Source organism: Diabrotica virgifera, chromosome 3, assembly GCF_917563875.1.
Source record: "Diabrotica virgifera virgifera chromosome 3, PGI_DIABVI_V3a".
Classification (NCBI taxonomy): Eukaryota; Metazoa; Arthropoda; class Insecta; order Coleoptera; family Chrysomelidae; genus Diabrotica; species Diabrotica virgifera.
Window position 1 is genome coordinate 100,214,987 of NC_065445.1, and position 13,958 is coordinate 100,228,944.

At 33.7% G+C, this 13,958-nt stretch overlaps 1 protein-coding gene across 1 annotated transcript in view; it reads left to right on the forward strand.

Annotated features, from left to right (window-relative positions):
* The window catches only part of LOC126881224 (retinal homeobox protein Rax-like), a 37,881-nt gene that overhangs the window by 22,048 nt on the left and 1,875 nt on the right, over positions 1–13,958 (forward strand). The window contains exons 4-5 of the mRNA XM_050645366.1: positions 5,305–5,534; positions 13,761–13,958. Coding sequence (XP_050501323.1) covers positions 5,305–5,534; positions 13,761–13,958 — 428 coding nt within the window. The remainder of the gene's footprint in view (positions 1–5,304; positions 5,535–13,760) is intronic.

A 13,958-nucleotide genomic window follows, 5' to 3' on the forward strand; every position in this document is an offset into this window, starting at 1 on the left:
AGAAGATTTATGAAGAAAATAATCTCTTTGATTTTTTGTAAGCTACAAAAAAGTTTAGTCTAGTTTTTCTTATTAGATGCATAATTTTTAAGGTATTAGCAAAAAACCGTAAGAAAAGGTGATATTTTTCAATGAAAATGGCAAATATTCAATCAAGAATAACTCAAAAAGTATTGAGTTTTCAGAAAAAAAATATAGAACACTGTTTGCTTAGAATTAGGTTTTCTAGTCACTTCCATGGTTATTTTGAGCAAAAAATTTTCCCCCCCGAGAAGGGGTGGGAACCATCCCCACGATAAAAGCGCACATCGGCATAGGGTAGACTTTGAATTAGGAGATAAGTATAGGCTAATCCCATAATTTCATTAAAATCCATGCAGTAGGATAGAATTCGGAGGTAATATCCTGTTTCTGCTCCCATTGACTCTCTGCCGGTATTTTAATTTGCAATAGGGCCGTTAAATAATAAGTTGTTCAAATTTACACATACAAAAAATAAACGTTTCTTTATTTTGTTAATACCAGTTAGTAGTAGGGGAGGAAAGTATGCTAAATTTGCAGTTACTCGAGCGTTGTGGGGACCGATTGGGTTGTGAAGAGTAGGTCCTAAAACCAAAAGTAAAGTTTTCCATACAGTAGGGGACTTTCCATTTTTTAATTTAATTTTCTATTTCCAACAATTATTTGTTTCGATTAGAGCGCCATCTATCCATAATTCGAAAAGATGTCTCGAATAAAAGTTACTTATTTTTACGTAAAGAATACAAATATGCAATAAAAATGTAGGGCTTCTATTTAAGATTTTAAAGTAACCCCCCACCCCATCTCCGTAGGGAGTCGTGTTTGGTGCCATTCGATAGATTTTTCAAAAATAATGAATACGTGTATTTTGCAATTTTTCGATCTGATGTTCATTTCGCCTAAATATCGCGGGATTTGTATTAAAAATTTTAAATTTACCCCCACCCTTCTTCGTGGGGGGCGTGTTTGGTATCATGCGATAGCTTTTTGAAAAATATTAAACAGGAATTTTTTTAGTTTTTCGTTTATTTCGCGAAATATTCGCTTTTTTTGTGAAACTTTGTGACTCATCAATTTCCTTACGCCCCTCATCAATTTCCAAATCGTCAGATTTTTTAAATATACACTCTTTTGCATGTACAGTGGAACCCCGATAAGTCGGCCCCCGATAACCCGGAAGTCCGGCTAACCCGGACCGATTTTCATCAGATAAACATTTTGATTTTCAGTATTTTGACGACACCCGATTTGAGCGTCGAAATGTTAATAAAATTATTTTTCAATTTAATTGTGGCTTATTTCCTATCAAAATACATACATAGTTAATTATCAGATAAACATTTCAGCAATAAAAATGTATGTAATATAATACTTGAGAGATAATGTGTATTTGTGTAATTTGAACTATACGATAGTAAAAATGACTCATGGCACACGCCGCGCCAGCAGAAACAACAGACACCTGTCTGTACATAGTATTCCTTTATACATTTCAAACAGCATTGTCTATAAAGACTAGAAGACTACCTATTTAAAAAATTCTTTTTCAAACAATGGTCTTTAGTTTTCACTGTTCTTAAATAACATCACATTGATTGTGACTGTATTGTGTGTAGTACAGTCTTGTATATTGTTCGCTTCCGTTTGCTTACGTTTGTGTTTGGGTGTTTTTAGTACCTAATTTAGATGTGTAGGTACTGTTGCATACCTATTTATATATATTTCATGTTATTTCAATTCTAACGGAGTTTATCTGTAAGTATACCGTATTTGATTAATTTTTACCATATTCTCCGGCTAAGCCGGATATTCGATAACCCGGATCGGCCGCGGTCCCGATTAATCCGAGTTATCGAGGTTCCACTGTACTTAACTTACCTTATCTTAATCTGACGGTTTCGAGTTTTTCTAAGGATATATTTTTTTCGGACCCCCCTTCACGAACTCCCCTGTATTAAGAGCCAATATATATATATATGGTAGAGGTACATTTACACGGTACAAGGTTTCTCCCCATGTGATAATCTGACGCTCTCGAGTAACTGCAAAAATCCCCGCTTGGGCTCCCCTACTTCTTCTTCTTCAGCCTGTGTTCGTCCACTGCTGGACATAGGCCTCTTCCATTTGCTTCCATCGATTTCTACTCTTGGCAATTCTCATCCACTGCTTGCCCGCGACTTGTTTGATATCATCTGCCCACCTCTTCTGCGGTCTGCCTACTAATCGCCTGTTCTCTCTTGGTCTCCAGTTTGTTAGTCTCTGTGTCCATTTTTCGGGATTATCTCGGGCAACGTGTCCGACCCACTGCCACTTGAGCCTTGCTATACGTTCTGCGACATCAGTAATCTTTGTTCTTTCACGAATGTCGATATTTAGAATTTTGTCTCTCAAACTAATCCCTAGCATGGCCCTCTCCATCGCTCTTTGAGTTGTACTGAGCTGCTCTAAGGTTTTCTTTGTAAAGGCCATGGTCTCCAGTCCATATGTAGTTACAGGCAAGATACATTTGTCATAAACTCTTCGTTTTAGACACATTGGTATATCTCTATTCTTCAAGATAAAGCTTAACTTGCCAAAAGCTACCCAAGACAATTGTATGCGTCTTTTTATTTCGGCTATTTGGTTTTCTTTGCCGATTTTAATGGTATGTCCAAGATATATATAGTGGTCTATATTTTCAAGACTGACGTTGTCAATAACAAGATTAGTTTGTACATTACTCATTATTTTTGTTTTCTGAAGATTCATTTTGAGACCTATTTTATTTGACTGCTGGTTTAGTTCCTTCATCATTTGCTCCAGTTCCTTGATATCTGTACTGAATAATACTATGTCGTCCGCAAACCTCAAATGACTCAAATGTACACCATCAACGTTTAGACCTTTTTCCTCCCAGTCGAGCTGTTTGAATACATTTTCCAATGCTAAGGTAAAAAGTTTTGGTGAAATAGTATCACCTTGTCTAATACCTTTACCAAGGCGTATTTTTTCGGTTTTTTGGTCTTCATTGATTTTGATGTGGAATGTGGCCTGTTCATAAATGTTTTTAATGAGTGTAGTGTACCGTGAGTCTATTCGAGCATCCCTGAGGGCTGACAAAAAGGACCAGGTTTCAATACTATCGAAAGCCTTGTGAAAGTCAATAAATGCCATATGTAAGGGTACATTATATTCTGTGGTTTTTTCTACCAGTGTTCTGACGGTTTGTAAGTGATCGTTAGTACCAAACCCTTTTCGAAATCCCGCCTGTTCAACCGGTTGATATAAATCAAGTTTTTGTGTTATGCGGTTGGTTATTATTCTTGTTAGCAATTTGTATAAATGTGACAACAAACTTATAGGCCTGTAGTTTTCAATATTAGTATTGTCTCCTTTCTTGTGTAAAAGTATTATTTCGGCGTTTTCCCACAGATTGGGTATTCTTTTCTCTATCAGACACCTATTCAGCAAGACTTCCACAACCTCTACAACGGTGTTGCCACCCATTTTTAACATTTCAGACGTTATATGATCCTCGCCAGGAGCTTTTTTATTCTTCATTTGCTGTTAGGCATGTCTAACTTCCGAAGAAGTTATTTTAGGGAGAGTTTCCGAGCCGACGTTTAGAATTGTTCTATGGTCTGTTCCGGGGTTCTGTATAGTGGATGTATAAAGATTCTTGTAGAACGTTTGTATTTCCTTCAGTATTTGAGTTTTTTCTGTCACCGTATTCCCCTGTTGGTTTTTGATTTTAGTTATCTTCGATTTTCCTTTAGTTAAATTTGATTTCAATACTCTCATGTTGCTATTGTCTTCGATGGTTTGCAATATTTGTTTTGTTTTATAAGCCCGCAAGTCTGACATTATGCTCTTTTTAACTTTATTGTTGATAGCCTTATATTCTGGTAATTCTTTAGATGTTCTTCTTCTTTCTTCCATTAAATCCAGTGTTGTTTGTTTAAGTTTCGTTTTTCTAGGATTTTTATTTTTACCACAGATCTTTCTTGTAGTTGATGTTATGTCATTCGTTAATTTTTGTGTTATTTCATTTATATCTTTCGTGCTGAATACTGGTAAAGGTCCTAGTTTCTTTTTTAGTTCACTTTGATATTCCACTTGATTCATTTCGAGTGCTTCTATGTTTGGTAATTTATCCTGTGTTAATAATTTTCTTCTATCGAATTTCGTATTTACTTCTATTCGCACCCTAACTAATCGATGGTCACTACCAGTGTCGACAGAATTTAGTACAGTAACATCTTTAGCAATGTTTTTGAAGTTAGAGAGTATAAAGTCAATTTCATTCTTTACTTGCCCAGACAGCCGTCTGGGCTGTGCCACGTCCATTTTCTCTGCATCTTTTTCTTGTAGAATGTGTTTAAGCAGAATAGCTTTTCTTTGCTGAGGAAGTTTGCGAGCATATCACCCCTGTGATTTCTACTTCCCAGTCCAAAATTTCCAATATATTCGTTGACGTTGTTATTTTCGTTCTTTCCTATTTTAGCGTTGAAATCTCCCGTAATTATTACGTAATATGTTTTCTCTAGGTTTCTAGCTCTTGTAATGTCTTCATAAAGTTGTTCGACCTCTTCATCATCTGCACAAGAAGTTGGCGCATAACAATGGATTATTTGAAAGCTGTATCTACAATTTAGTTTTATTACCAGATAGATAACTCTATTAGAAATCGCTTGGAATTTAGTTACCAAGTTTTCAATTCTTTTATGTACCAAAAAGCCTACGCCTCCTATACCTTGGTTGTTTCCTGAATTGTATTGGTACAAAGTGTGCCCTGATTTTAGTAGAGTCGTTTCTTCGCCTTTAAGCCTTGTCTCGCATAAGCCTACTACTTCCCATTTTATGGTCTTAAGTTCTTCTTGCAACTCTTCTAGGTTATCTTCTGTCCTCATCGTTCTGATGTTATATGTTCCGATGTGCATTTTGTGTGTACTAAGCGAATTCTTGCCTCCCCCAGATTCCACGAGGCAGGCCCTTTTCTGGGTGTGGGGCTTGGCATAACATACCGTACCCACCTGGGGACCATATCCGTTCGTTTTAGTATTCGCCATTTCTATGTAGTTGGAAAGATGAGTAGCCTTAAAACACCACGCTGGCTAGACGGGTTGGTGAGTTTTATATCAGCCTCCCCTACTTACCAGTGTTCAATTTTCTTTTTATTACCTCGTTACCGAAATCTAGTGGAATAGTAGTGTTCTGAAAATTATAAAGCTATAAATCTTCTCTTAAAATAATAAAGTAAAATATACAATGTATGTTAGAAGAGTAAACATTTTTCGGTTGTAGAACTACTTTTACCAACTACCAATTAGAAGAACTAGAGAGAGCATTTCATAAGACTCATTATCCAGATGTATTTTTTCGGGAAGAGTTAGCATTAAGAATAGATCTAACCGAAGCTAGAGTGCAAGTATGGTTTCAGAATAGAAGGGCTAAATGGAGAAAACAGGAAAAGACTTTGAACAAAACGGCTCATATGCAAAATCAAAATGTCACTATTCCCATCAACGTACCAGGTAGGTAACGTATAGAATAAAACCTTTAAAGTCATGTGTTTCCCAGTTCTCGTATTTTTTTCCTGTCAGCACCTTATGTCTGGTTGCACCAACAGATATTAAGCTTAAGACGCAGGTTAAGCTTAAATATAATTGCAAATCCTCATGCTGGTGCCACACTAGCGTCTAATTACGTTAATTATTGCATTATTAGATATATTTCTAATGCATTTAATGCGATAATTAACGGTATTAGATGCTAGTGTGGCCACAGTATTAACGTATAAGCTGAGCTTAGCTAAGCTGGAGCTTAAGATCTGATGGTGCAACCAGGCATTATTGTCATAGATTTCACAATAGCACTACTTATTTACTTAATACTTAAGTTTTATTAGATCAACGCTCGGTTTCATAATCAGTTAAAGTGGACTTTAAATTTTAAGTTGGTACCTTTATCAATGCAATTCATATGGGTAAATGTCAACTTTAAAGTGAACTTTAGTTAATGTTCACTTTAAGTTGATTATGAAACAGGGCGCAAGTAGTATAATATTTTAGTATATAGAAAAGAACCGGAATTTTGGAGCGCCTTTGATTGCGAGATGTTCGAGATTCCTGAAGACAATAAGTGATTTATTGGAGGTGGTTTGAATAGACATATTGGAAGAGAAAGGGCGGAAATAAAAAGATATCATGGAGGTATTGCGATGGGATTAAGAAATGATGAAGGAAATAGTGTGATTGAACTTGCAGTGGCATAGGATTTGTCTGTGGTTAATACATTCCTTATGAAGACTGAAGACTAATATGTTACCTATTGTATCGAGGAAACGTCAGATAGATTTTGTGCTGTATAGAAAAAGTCAGCCAATAGAGGTTACCAACTGTAAAGGGATAAAGGGTGAGTGTGTAGATAGTCGATACTGACTGGTGATAGTGGATATGGAGATAAAGGTGATACGGAAAGGAAAGCAAGTATGCACCACAGGGCCCCAGTAAGGGTTACTGGCGCCTGTGTGCAAAAAAGATTTTGGCGCCCCTTAAGGCGTTTTGCGTTTTGCTTAACTTAACTTTAGAACTCATATTTATAGTCCAATCACTCACGGTAAAATATTGCAGAACCTCCGGATTTTAAATAACCGCTTGGATTGACAGGAAATTTGGCATACACACAGCTAACATGTCAAAAAAAAAGTGATATTGTGCCGATGTGTGCTTCTGCCCTGGATGTAAGTTTCACCCCTTCTCAGGGGCAAAAAAACATACGTTCAAAAAAGGAATTGGATAAAATGACTAATTTTAGGCAACGATTGTTCTATAGAGTTTTTTCAGTAAGTAAATACTTTTTGAGTTATTTGCGACTAAGCATGTTCATTTTTCAACAAAAAAACATGTTTTTAGACGGTTTTTCGAAAATAACTCCAAAATTAAGTATATTACCGAAAAAAATATTCTTAGCAAAAATATAGCTTATAAAAAAGTGAAAGTGTTTAAAAGAAGCTTTATTTTTTGTTTTTTAAGTTTCTAATATCAAAAGTAAGTAACTTAATCTCAAAAGAATAATGGTCCCTTTTTTTAAGTAAAAAAATCGTGAAAATCACCCCCCAATTGGCATCCCAAATGAAATTAATCGTTACCGCTTCACCACAAGTTATTTAACTTATGTGTTGTTTATACGATCTGAACTTTTATCGGTTCAAAGTGCTTATTTTTGAAAACACTGTAGTTAAAAGGGCTTAAACGAGTCACTAATCACGAGTGTATGCAAATTTTGAACAACCATAATCTTAACTAATTCTTGTCTTACAGAAAAACAAAAAATCCAAAATATTCAGAAAAGAAAAACCTATATTTTTGTACTGCTTGAGATTTTTGGTATCGCTAATAATTTTTAAGCTATGTATTTTGAAAAAAAAAGGAATTTTTTCAAGATAAAAAATATTTTAAAACCAAATCTTTTCAAAAATGAGCACTTTGAACCGATGAGCACCGAATGAACCGATGAAACTTACAGATTAATATAAACAATACATATTTTTACTTAAGCCGTCCTCTTATACTTTACGGTATGGATGATAAACAATACGTAATATATAATCTATGATAAATGATAAAGCGGTAACGATTAATTTAAAATGGGATGCTAATTAGGGAGTGATTTTTATGATTTATTTGGCCAAAAAAGGGAACTTTATTTTGAGCGTAACTTACTGTTGATGCTAGAAACTTTTTGTAAAAACAAAAATAAAGCTTTTTTAAACACTTTAAAGAAGTTGTAATGAGTTTTTCCCGGAAAGTGCTTCATTTTTTGGTTATTTCACGTTAAAATATTCAATTTGGAATTTGACGAATAAAAACCTACTTTTCATTAGCTACAACTCTACTTCTACTGGGTTTACAGACTTCATAATTATATCAACTTACTTTTTGAGTTATTTGCGAAAAACCGTCTAAAAACGGGGTTTTTGGTTCCCGAACATTCGAGTTTCTGAACCTTTTTTCTATCGGCTGCTGCGCGAAATAATTTTTCTACTGTGGTTCAACACCATTGTCTAATATTTCGCAACCATGGAAGTTCATTTCGATCAATCCATCTCTTTCCTTCCACTTTTCCTTGTATTATAAGACGAAGTAGATGGTAGTTAGGCCCTCTAATTATATGGCCGAAGTATTCTGTTTTTCTCCTATTCATACCTAATCCTATTTAATTTATCAACTTTTCTTTTAAAATTCATTTTTGTTTTTTTGTTCGTTTTTTTGCAGTTTTTGACCCTGGGTTTTGGCGCCCCTAAAGTATGGCGCCCGTGTGCATTGCACACTTTGCACATATGGTAACGGGGGCCCTGAATGCACCAGAAAGTAAAGTGGTGGAAGTTAAACGATAAGGATTTGGCAACAATGTTTCAGAGTAGAGTGCTAGATCCAAAGTTGTCGTACGAGTGGGAGAGGAAGTGCTAGGAAAAACATCTGTTAAAGAGCCTCGTAGGGACAAAGAAAATTAGTAGTGGAATGAGAAAGAGAAGGTAAGAGAGAAAAAAGCGGATAGAAAAAGGTATGACAGGTCTAAAACAGAGGAAGATAAGTAGATACACAAGGTAGCAAAGAGAGAAGCAAAGCGCGCTGTAGCTACTTTTAAGTAAATATCTTCTGCCTAGCTGTATACATGTATAAAGAGTTGAAAACACCTGAGGGCATAAAAAGGTTATACAGCTTTGCTAAAGTAAGGTATAAATCATCAAAGGACTTGACTCATATACAGCAGATTAAGATGCGGCTAGAAGAGTGTTAAGAACCGATGCTGAAATAAAGCGCAAAGATGGTATGAGTAGGCACTTTAGAGAGTTACTAAACGAAGAACACCAGGAGAGAGACAGAGGATGCAGGAAGTCATAGGAGAATGTAATACCAGGTATTGCGAGACTCGAGGTTGTCGGGACGTTAAATAAGATGAAGAATGGTAAGGCAGTAGGACCTGATGGAATATATGTAGAGATTTGGAAGGCTCTAGTATAAGAAGGAGATAAAGTATCATCACAGAAATAGGTGCCACAAAGGGTGCGATAAACGACTTAAGCTGTAACAGATTCTCTCTAAATATATTGTAACAAAAGAGTACTTTTGACCGACCCCCGTATAACAGGTCCCATCTCGACACAGACAGATATTTTTACCGAAGAATCTAGATGGAACGCGAATCGACGACAAGTAGTCCAAGTAATGAAGCTTAAAATAGGACAAAACCTCGCAATTTTTACAGAATGGATCGATTTTCTTGAAAATTTGAGAATAAGTAGTGGATAGTCCAAGGATCAAAATCTATATCATGCCGAAAGGCGCTTTTACCATGGGGGTGGATGCCACCCCATCTCGTGGGTGGAAATTTTTTATTATATTTTAATAGCAAAAGTTGGTAAAGACGTTCATTCTAAACATAAAACATTCTATACATTTTTTTGATAAAATTGATAGTTTTCGATTTATTCGCTATCCAAAGTGTTAGTTTTATATCGAAAAAATAAATGTTTTTAATAAGTTTTTTGCTAATAACTCCAAAAGTTTTCGTTTTATCAAAAGAACTTTACTTAACAAAAATGTACGCTTTGAAAAAATAAACAAAATCGTTTTTTTTTTATTTTCTTTAAGACCAATAGTAATCGAGCTATCCTTTATTATATGTTGGCTATTCTTCGTCAAATGCTAAATATTGTAGTTTCAAAGTCAAAAGACGGGAAAACTATGCATTTTTCGAGGACAACTTGTCCAAACAAATTTAAAGTACTTAAAAATATCTATCTCCAGAAATAAAAAAAAGTCTCTAGCTTAAAAATTAAGTGATTTATAATCAAAAGAATGTCAGTCTCTATTTTTTTCAGCGAAAAAGTGATCGCAAGCAACCCTCTAATCACCACCTCAATTAAAATTGGTCATTGGCCTTATTCGGTCTTTTTTATTTGTGTATTATTAATAGGTTCTAAAAGTTTTACGGGCTTATAATGATTAGTTTAAAAAAAAACGGAGTTAAAAGCCAATAACGAATTTTTGTAGTTTGGAAAAAATGGCCTTTTCTTCAAAATAGCAAGATTAGCATCAGAGATATGAAAAAATGTTTAAACCTGAAATTGTAGCTCATTGAATTCTCAAGAACCGGGTTTGCAAAAATTTTTTCTATGGCAAAAATTGAGTGAGCTATTGACAATTAAAACTTGTAATAACATGCAAAAACCACCTTTACCAACTCTTTCAAAGTCACCTATTTTTGCGGCTGAGGACTTAAAAAAAAAAGATTTAATATTAATAGGCTTACAGATCTTGTAAAAACCTATAAAATTATTTTTTACTAAACATTCTAGGATAAAGAATAAAAAAGTTACGGTTAAAAAATCAATATATTTTTTTGGAAAAAAAAAGGAGAAATCCAATTGGAAGCATGATAATGTAAGTTGGCGGTGTTTTTAGTCGTTGGCCTTATTCATTCTTATTTATTTGTGTATTATTAATACATTCTAGAAGTTTGACTGGCTTAGAATGATTAGTTTAAAAAAAACTGGAGTTAAAAGCAAACAACGAATTTTTGTAGTTTGGTAAAAAATGCCATTTTCTTCAAAATAGAAAGATTAGCATCAGAGATACGAAAAAATTTTTTCATATAAAATTGTAGGTTATTTAATTACCAAGAACTTGGGTTGAAAAAAATTTTTCTACGGCAAAAATTGAGTGAATTGTAAATGAGTATATCGAAAAACATTGTTTTTTTCTATACAAAACTATCACTTTCGATAGCGAATAAATCGAAAACGATTAATTTTATCAAAAAAATGTATAGAACATTTTTTGCTTAGAATGAATGTTTTTATCAACTTTTGCGGTCAAAATATAATAAAAAATTTCCACCCTCGAGATGGGGTGACAAGCACCCCCATGGTAACAGCGCCTTTCGGCATCATATAGATTTTGATCCTTGGACTATCCACTACTTATTATCAAATTTTCAAGCAAATCTTCGGTTCCTGGCCTAAAGAGGGCATGCAATAGATCGAAGGTTGCGCGATAACTGGAGATGGGCAGAACATTCTGGAAAATAACGTATTATCTATTTAAGCAGCTCGCGGTGTTAGTTTAGTTATAGATAGAATTCCGAACTGTAAAGTTGTATAAATAAATATTCGAGTATTAATCGAACTGGAGTTTTATTTTAACTGTAATATCGCTACGATATCGTTGTCGTTAAAAAATTGTTAACAAATAATAAAACCAATAGGCTTGAAATGTGACAATGAAGAATGTTAAATGTTCGCTTTAAATTTCCGTAACATTCTGCTTCCGATTATTTTAAAATTAAACGAATATAGATATTCTTGCTTAGCGTACTGAGATGAGGAAAACGTTGAGTAGTAAGTACTCTTAAATGGATAGCTAAAAATCTGAAAAACTCAAATATTTAGGACAATTAACTAAAATTGCAAAGAATCCTATAAATATTTGCTTCAAAAATGTAGTTAGAAATATTTAAGTACCTATAGTCCAGAGAAATAAGGTTTTTGTCGGGACACTTGAGCAGCCAGGTTGCAAATGGGTTTTTTGGATACTATATATCTAACGCATTATAAATACAAAAATGCCCGTCATGGTTCGGACGAGAAATTTAGTTATTAACATTCAGGGCTTTCATTTTGCATGAAAAGTTGACTCAAACAGTCCATATAATGCACAAAAAATTTCAGGACGATTCTTTAGTCAGTTTAAATTTTATTCAATTTGTTTATCCCAAAGAGCATTTTTGGCAATGTTATTGTTCAGAAAATAATAATGATATAGCAATTCTGTGGAAACCACATGAAAGAAGAATAGTTATAGTTTCAAAGTATTGAAAAAATCATAAAAAGTCGTTTTTATCCCTCCGAAAACATTTTACTAAAGTAGAGTCATTTTTGGCTTATAAACAATTTGACTAGCTTTGTTAATATTGACTGTAGAGTAAATCTACTTTCAAATTTCAAGAGCTGGTATTTCTACACGAATTTTCAAAAAAAATTTTTGGCTAGGTTAATTAGGGTCAAAGTTAGCCCCTTTTATTATTTAATTCACAGTTACTTTTATATACATAAAATTCTCCTGTAACAGTGTTAGTTACCACACTACTCCGAAACAGCTTGACCGATTTTTATGAAATTTTACACGTTTATCCTATAGGACTAAAAATAGGTTATAATCTATTTTTCATACCCATAAGTTATAAAGGAGGTTGCCGCCTGACATTTTTTTTTATTTTTTTGAACAAAATTATCTACCCTAATTTTATATGATGTAGAATTAAAAAATACATACAACCCTTAATTTTTACTCTTCTATCACTAACCCCTATTTGTTAATAGCCATTTATATATTTACATCTGTAAAATTCTCCTGTCACAGTGTTAGTTGCCATACTCCTCCGAGACCGCTTGACCGATTTTTATGAAATTGTATATGTATATTTGAAAGGTCTTAGAATCGGTCGTAATCTATTTTTCATATCCCTGAGTGATAAGGGGGGATCCCCCTAAAATTTTGTAATGTTTGGTGGAGATATGTGTACATAACTTACTCTATAAGACTACAAGTACATACAAATTAAAAAAATTATGATCAAAATCCATCAACAAGATCTGGAAATATTAATCACAGCATATGTTTGAAGAATCAGTTTCATTTTTTGAGTCCACGGATTTTAATAATTCCCCTCCTCCGACCACGAATCGATTTCGTTAGGACGTCATTTTTAAAGCTTTATTAACCACTCTGTTGAGGTTAGAAGTTTACTCAAACCTTTACATATAAACTATATATACCTTTAACTTCAAAATGGCGCTAGTTAGGTTGCTTAATTATTATAAACAAAGTAGCCGTCAATTAAATTAAAAAGAGTGGCTAACTTTGAACATAATTAACTTAGCCAAAAACTTTTTTCTGAAAATTTGTGTAAAAATACCGGCTTTCCAAATCACATTGTAGTTTTAGCCTACATTCAATATTAACAAAGTTATTCAAATTGTTTATAAGCCAAAAATGACTCTGCTTTTTTAAAATGTTTTGGAACTAATAAAAGTGACTTTTTAATGATTTTTTTTTAAATATGTTGAAAACATCACTATCCTTTTTTCATGTGGTTTTCACAGAATTGCTATATCATTATTATTTTCTGAACAAAAACATTGCGAAAAAAAGCTCTTTGGGATAAACAAATGGAATAAAATTTAAACTAATTGATAAATCGTTTTAAAAATGTTTGTGCATTGTAATGACTGTTTGACTAAACTTTTCATGCAACATGAAAGTCTTAAGGTAATTTTCGGAAAAGTTATAGCAAATTTTTTATTTTCGAAATTTTAGTTTTATTTTGCACTTTCCGAAGTAACAAATGTTCGGACCAAAATTCAAAAACTGCTGTTTTAAACCTTGGCTCATCTACTAAACGAAAATGACTATAAATATGATATTTATTTACCCTATTTTTACTTGTAGCGGTTTAAACGAAAAAACTGCCATTTTTGACCCTTATTTGTTAATAACTAAAATTCTCGTCCGAACTGTGACGGGCATTTTTGTATTTATAATGTATTACGTATATAGTACCCAAAAAACCCATTTGTAACCTGGCTGCTCAAGTGTCTCGAACATGGTATAATTTTGCCTTATTTCCCTGGCGTACTACTATTTCCATCAACTAATCATTTACCATTCGTGATGCATCTATATTTTTTGTTTCAGCTTGTTCAACACCACTTGAAAGTCCTCTTCTCAACTTTACAAACAACGAACAAAACACTTCCAACGTATTTTTAGGCCTTGAATGGCCACTAACGTTTTCTAATTCTTTAGGGTTATCTTCTAATATGGATCAACCTACAACGAGTGACCAAAACTGTTCCATGGAGAATCAACTTAACGAAACTATGCTAATAGCAG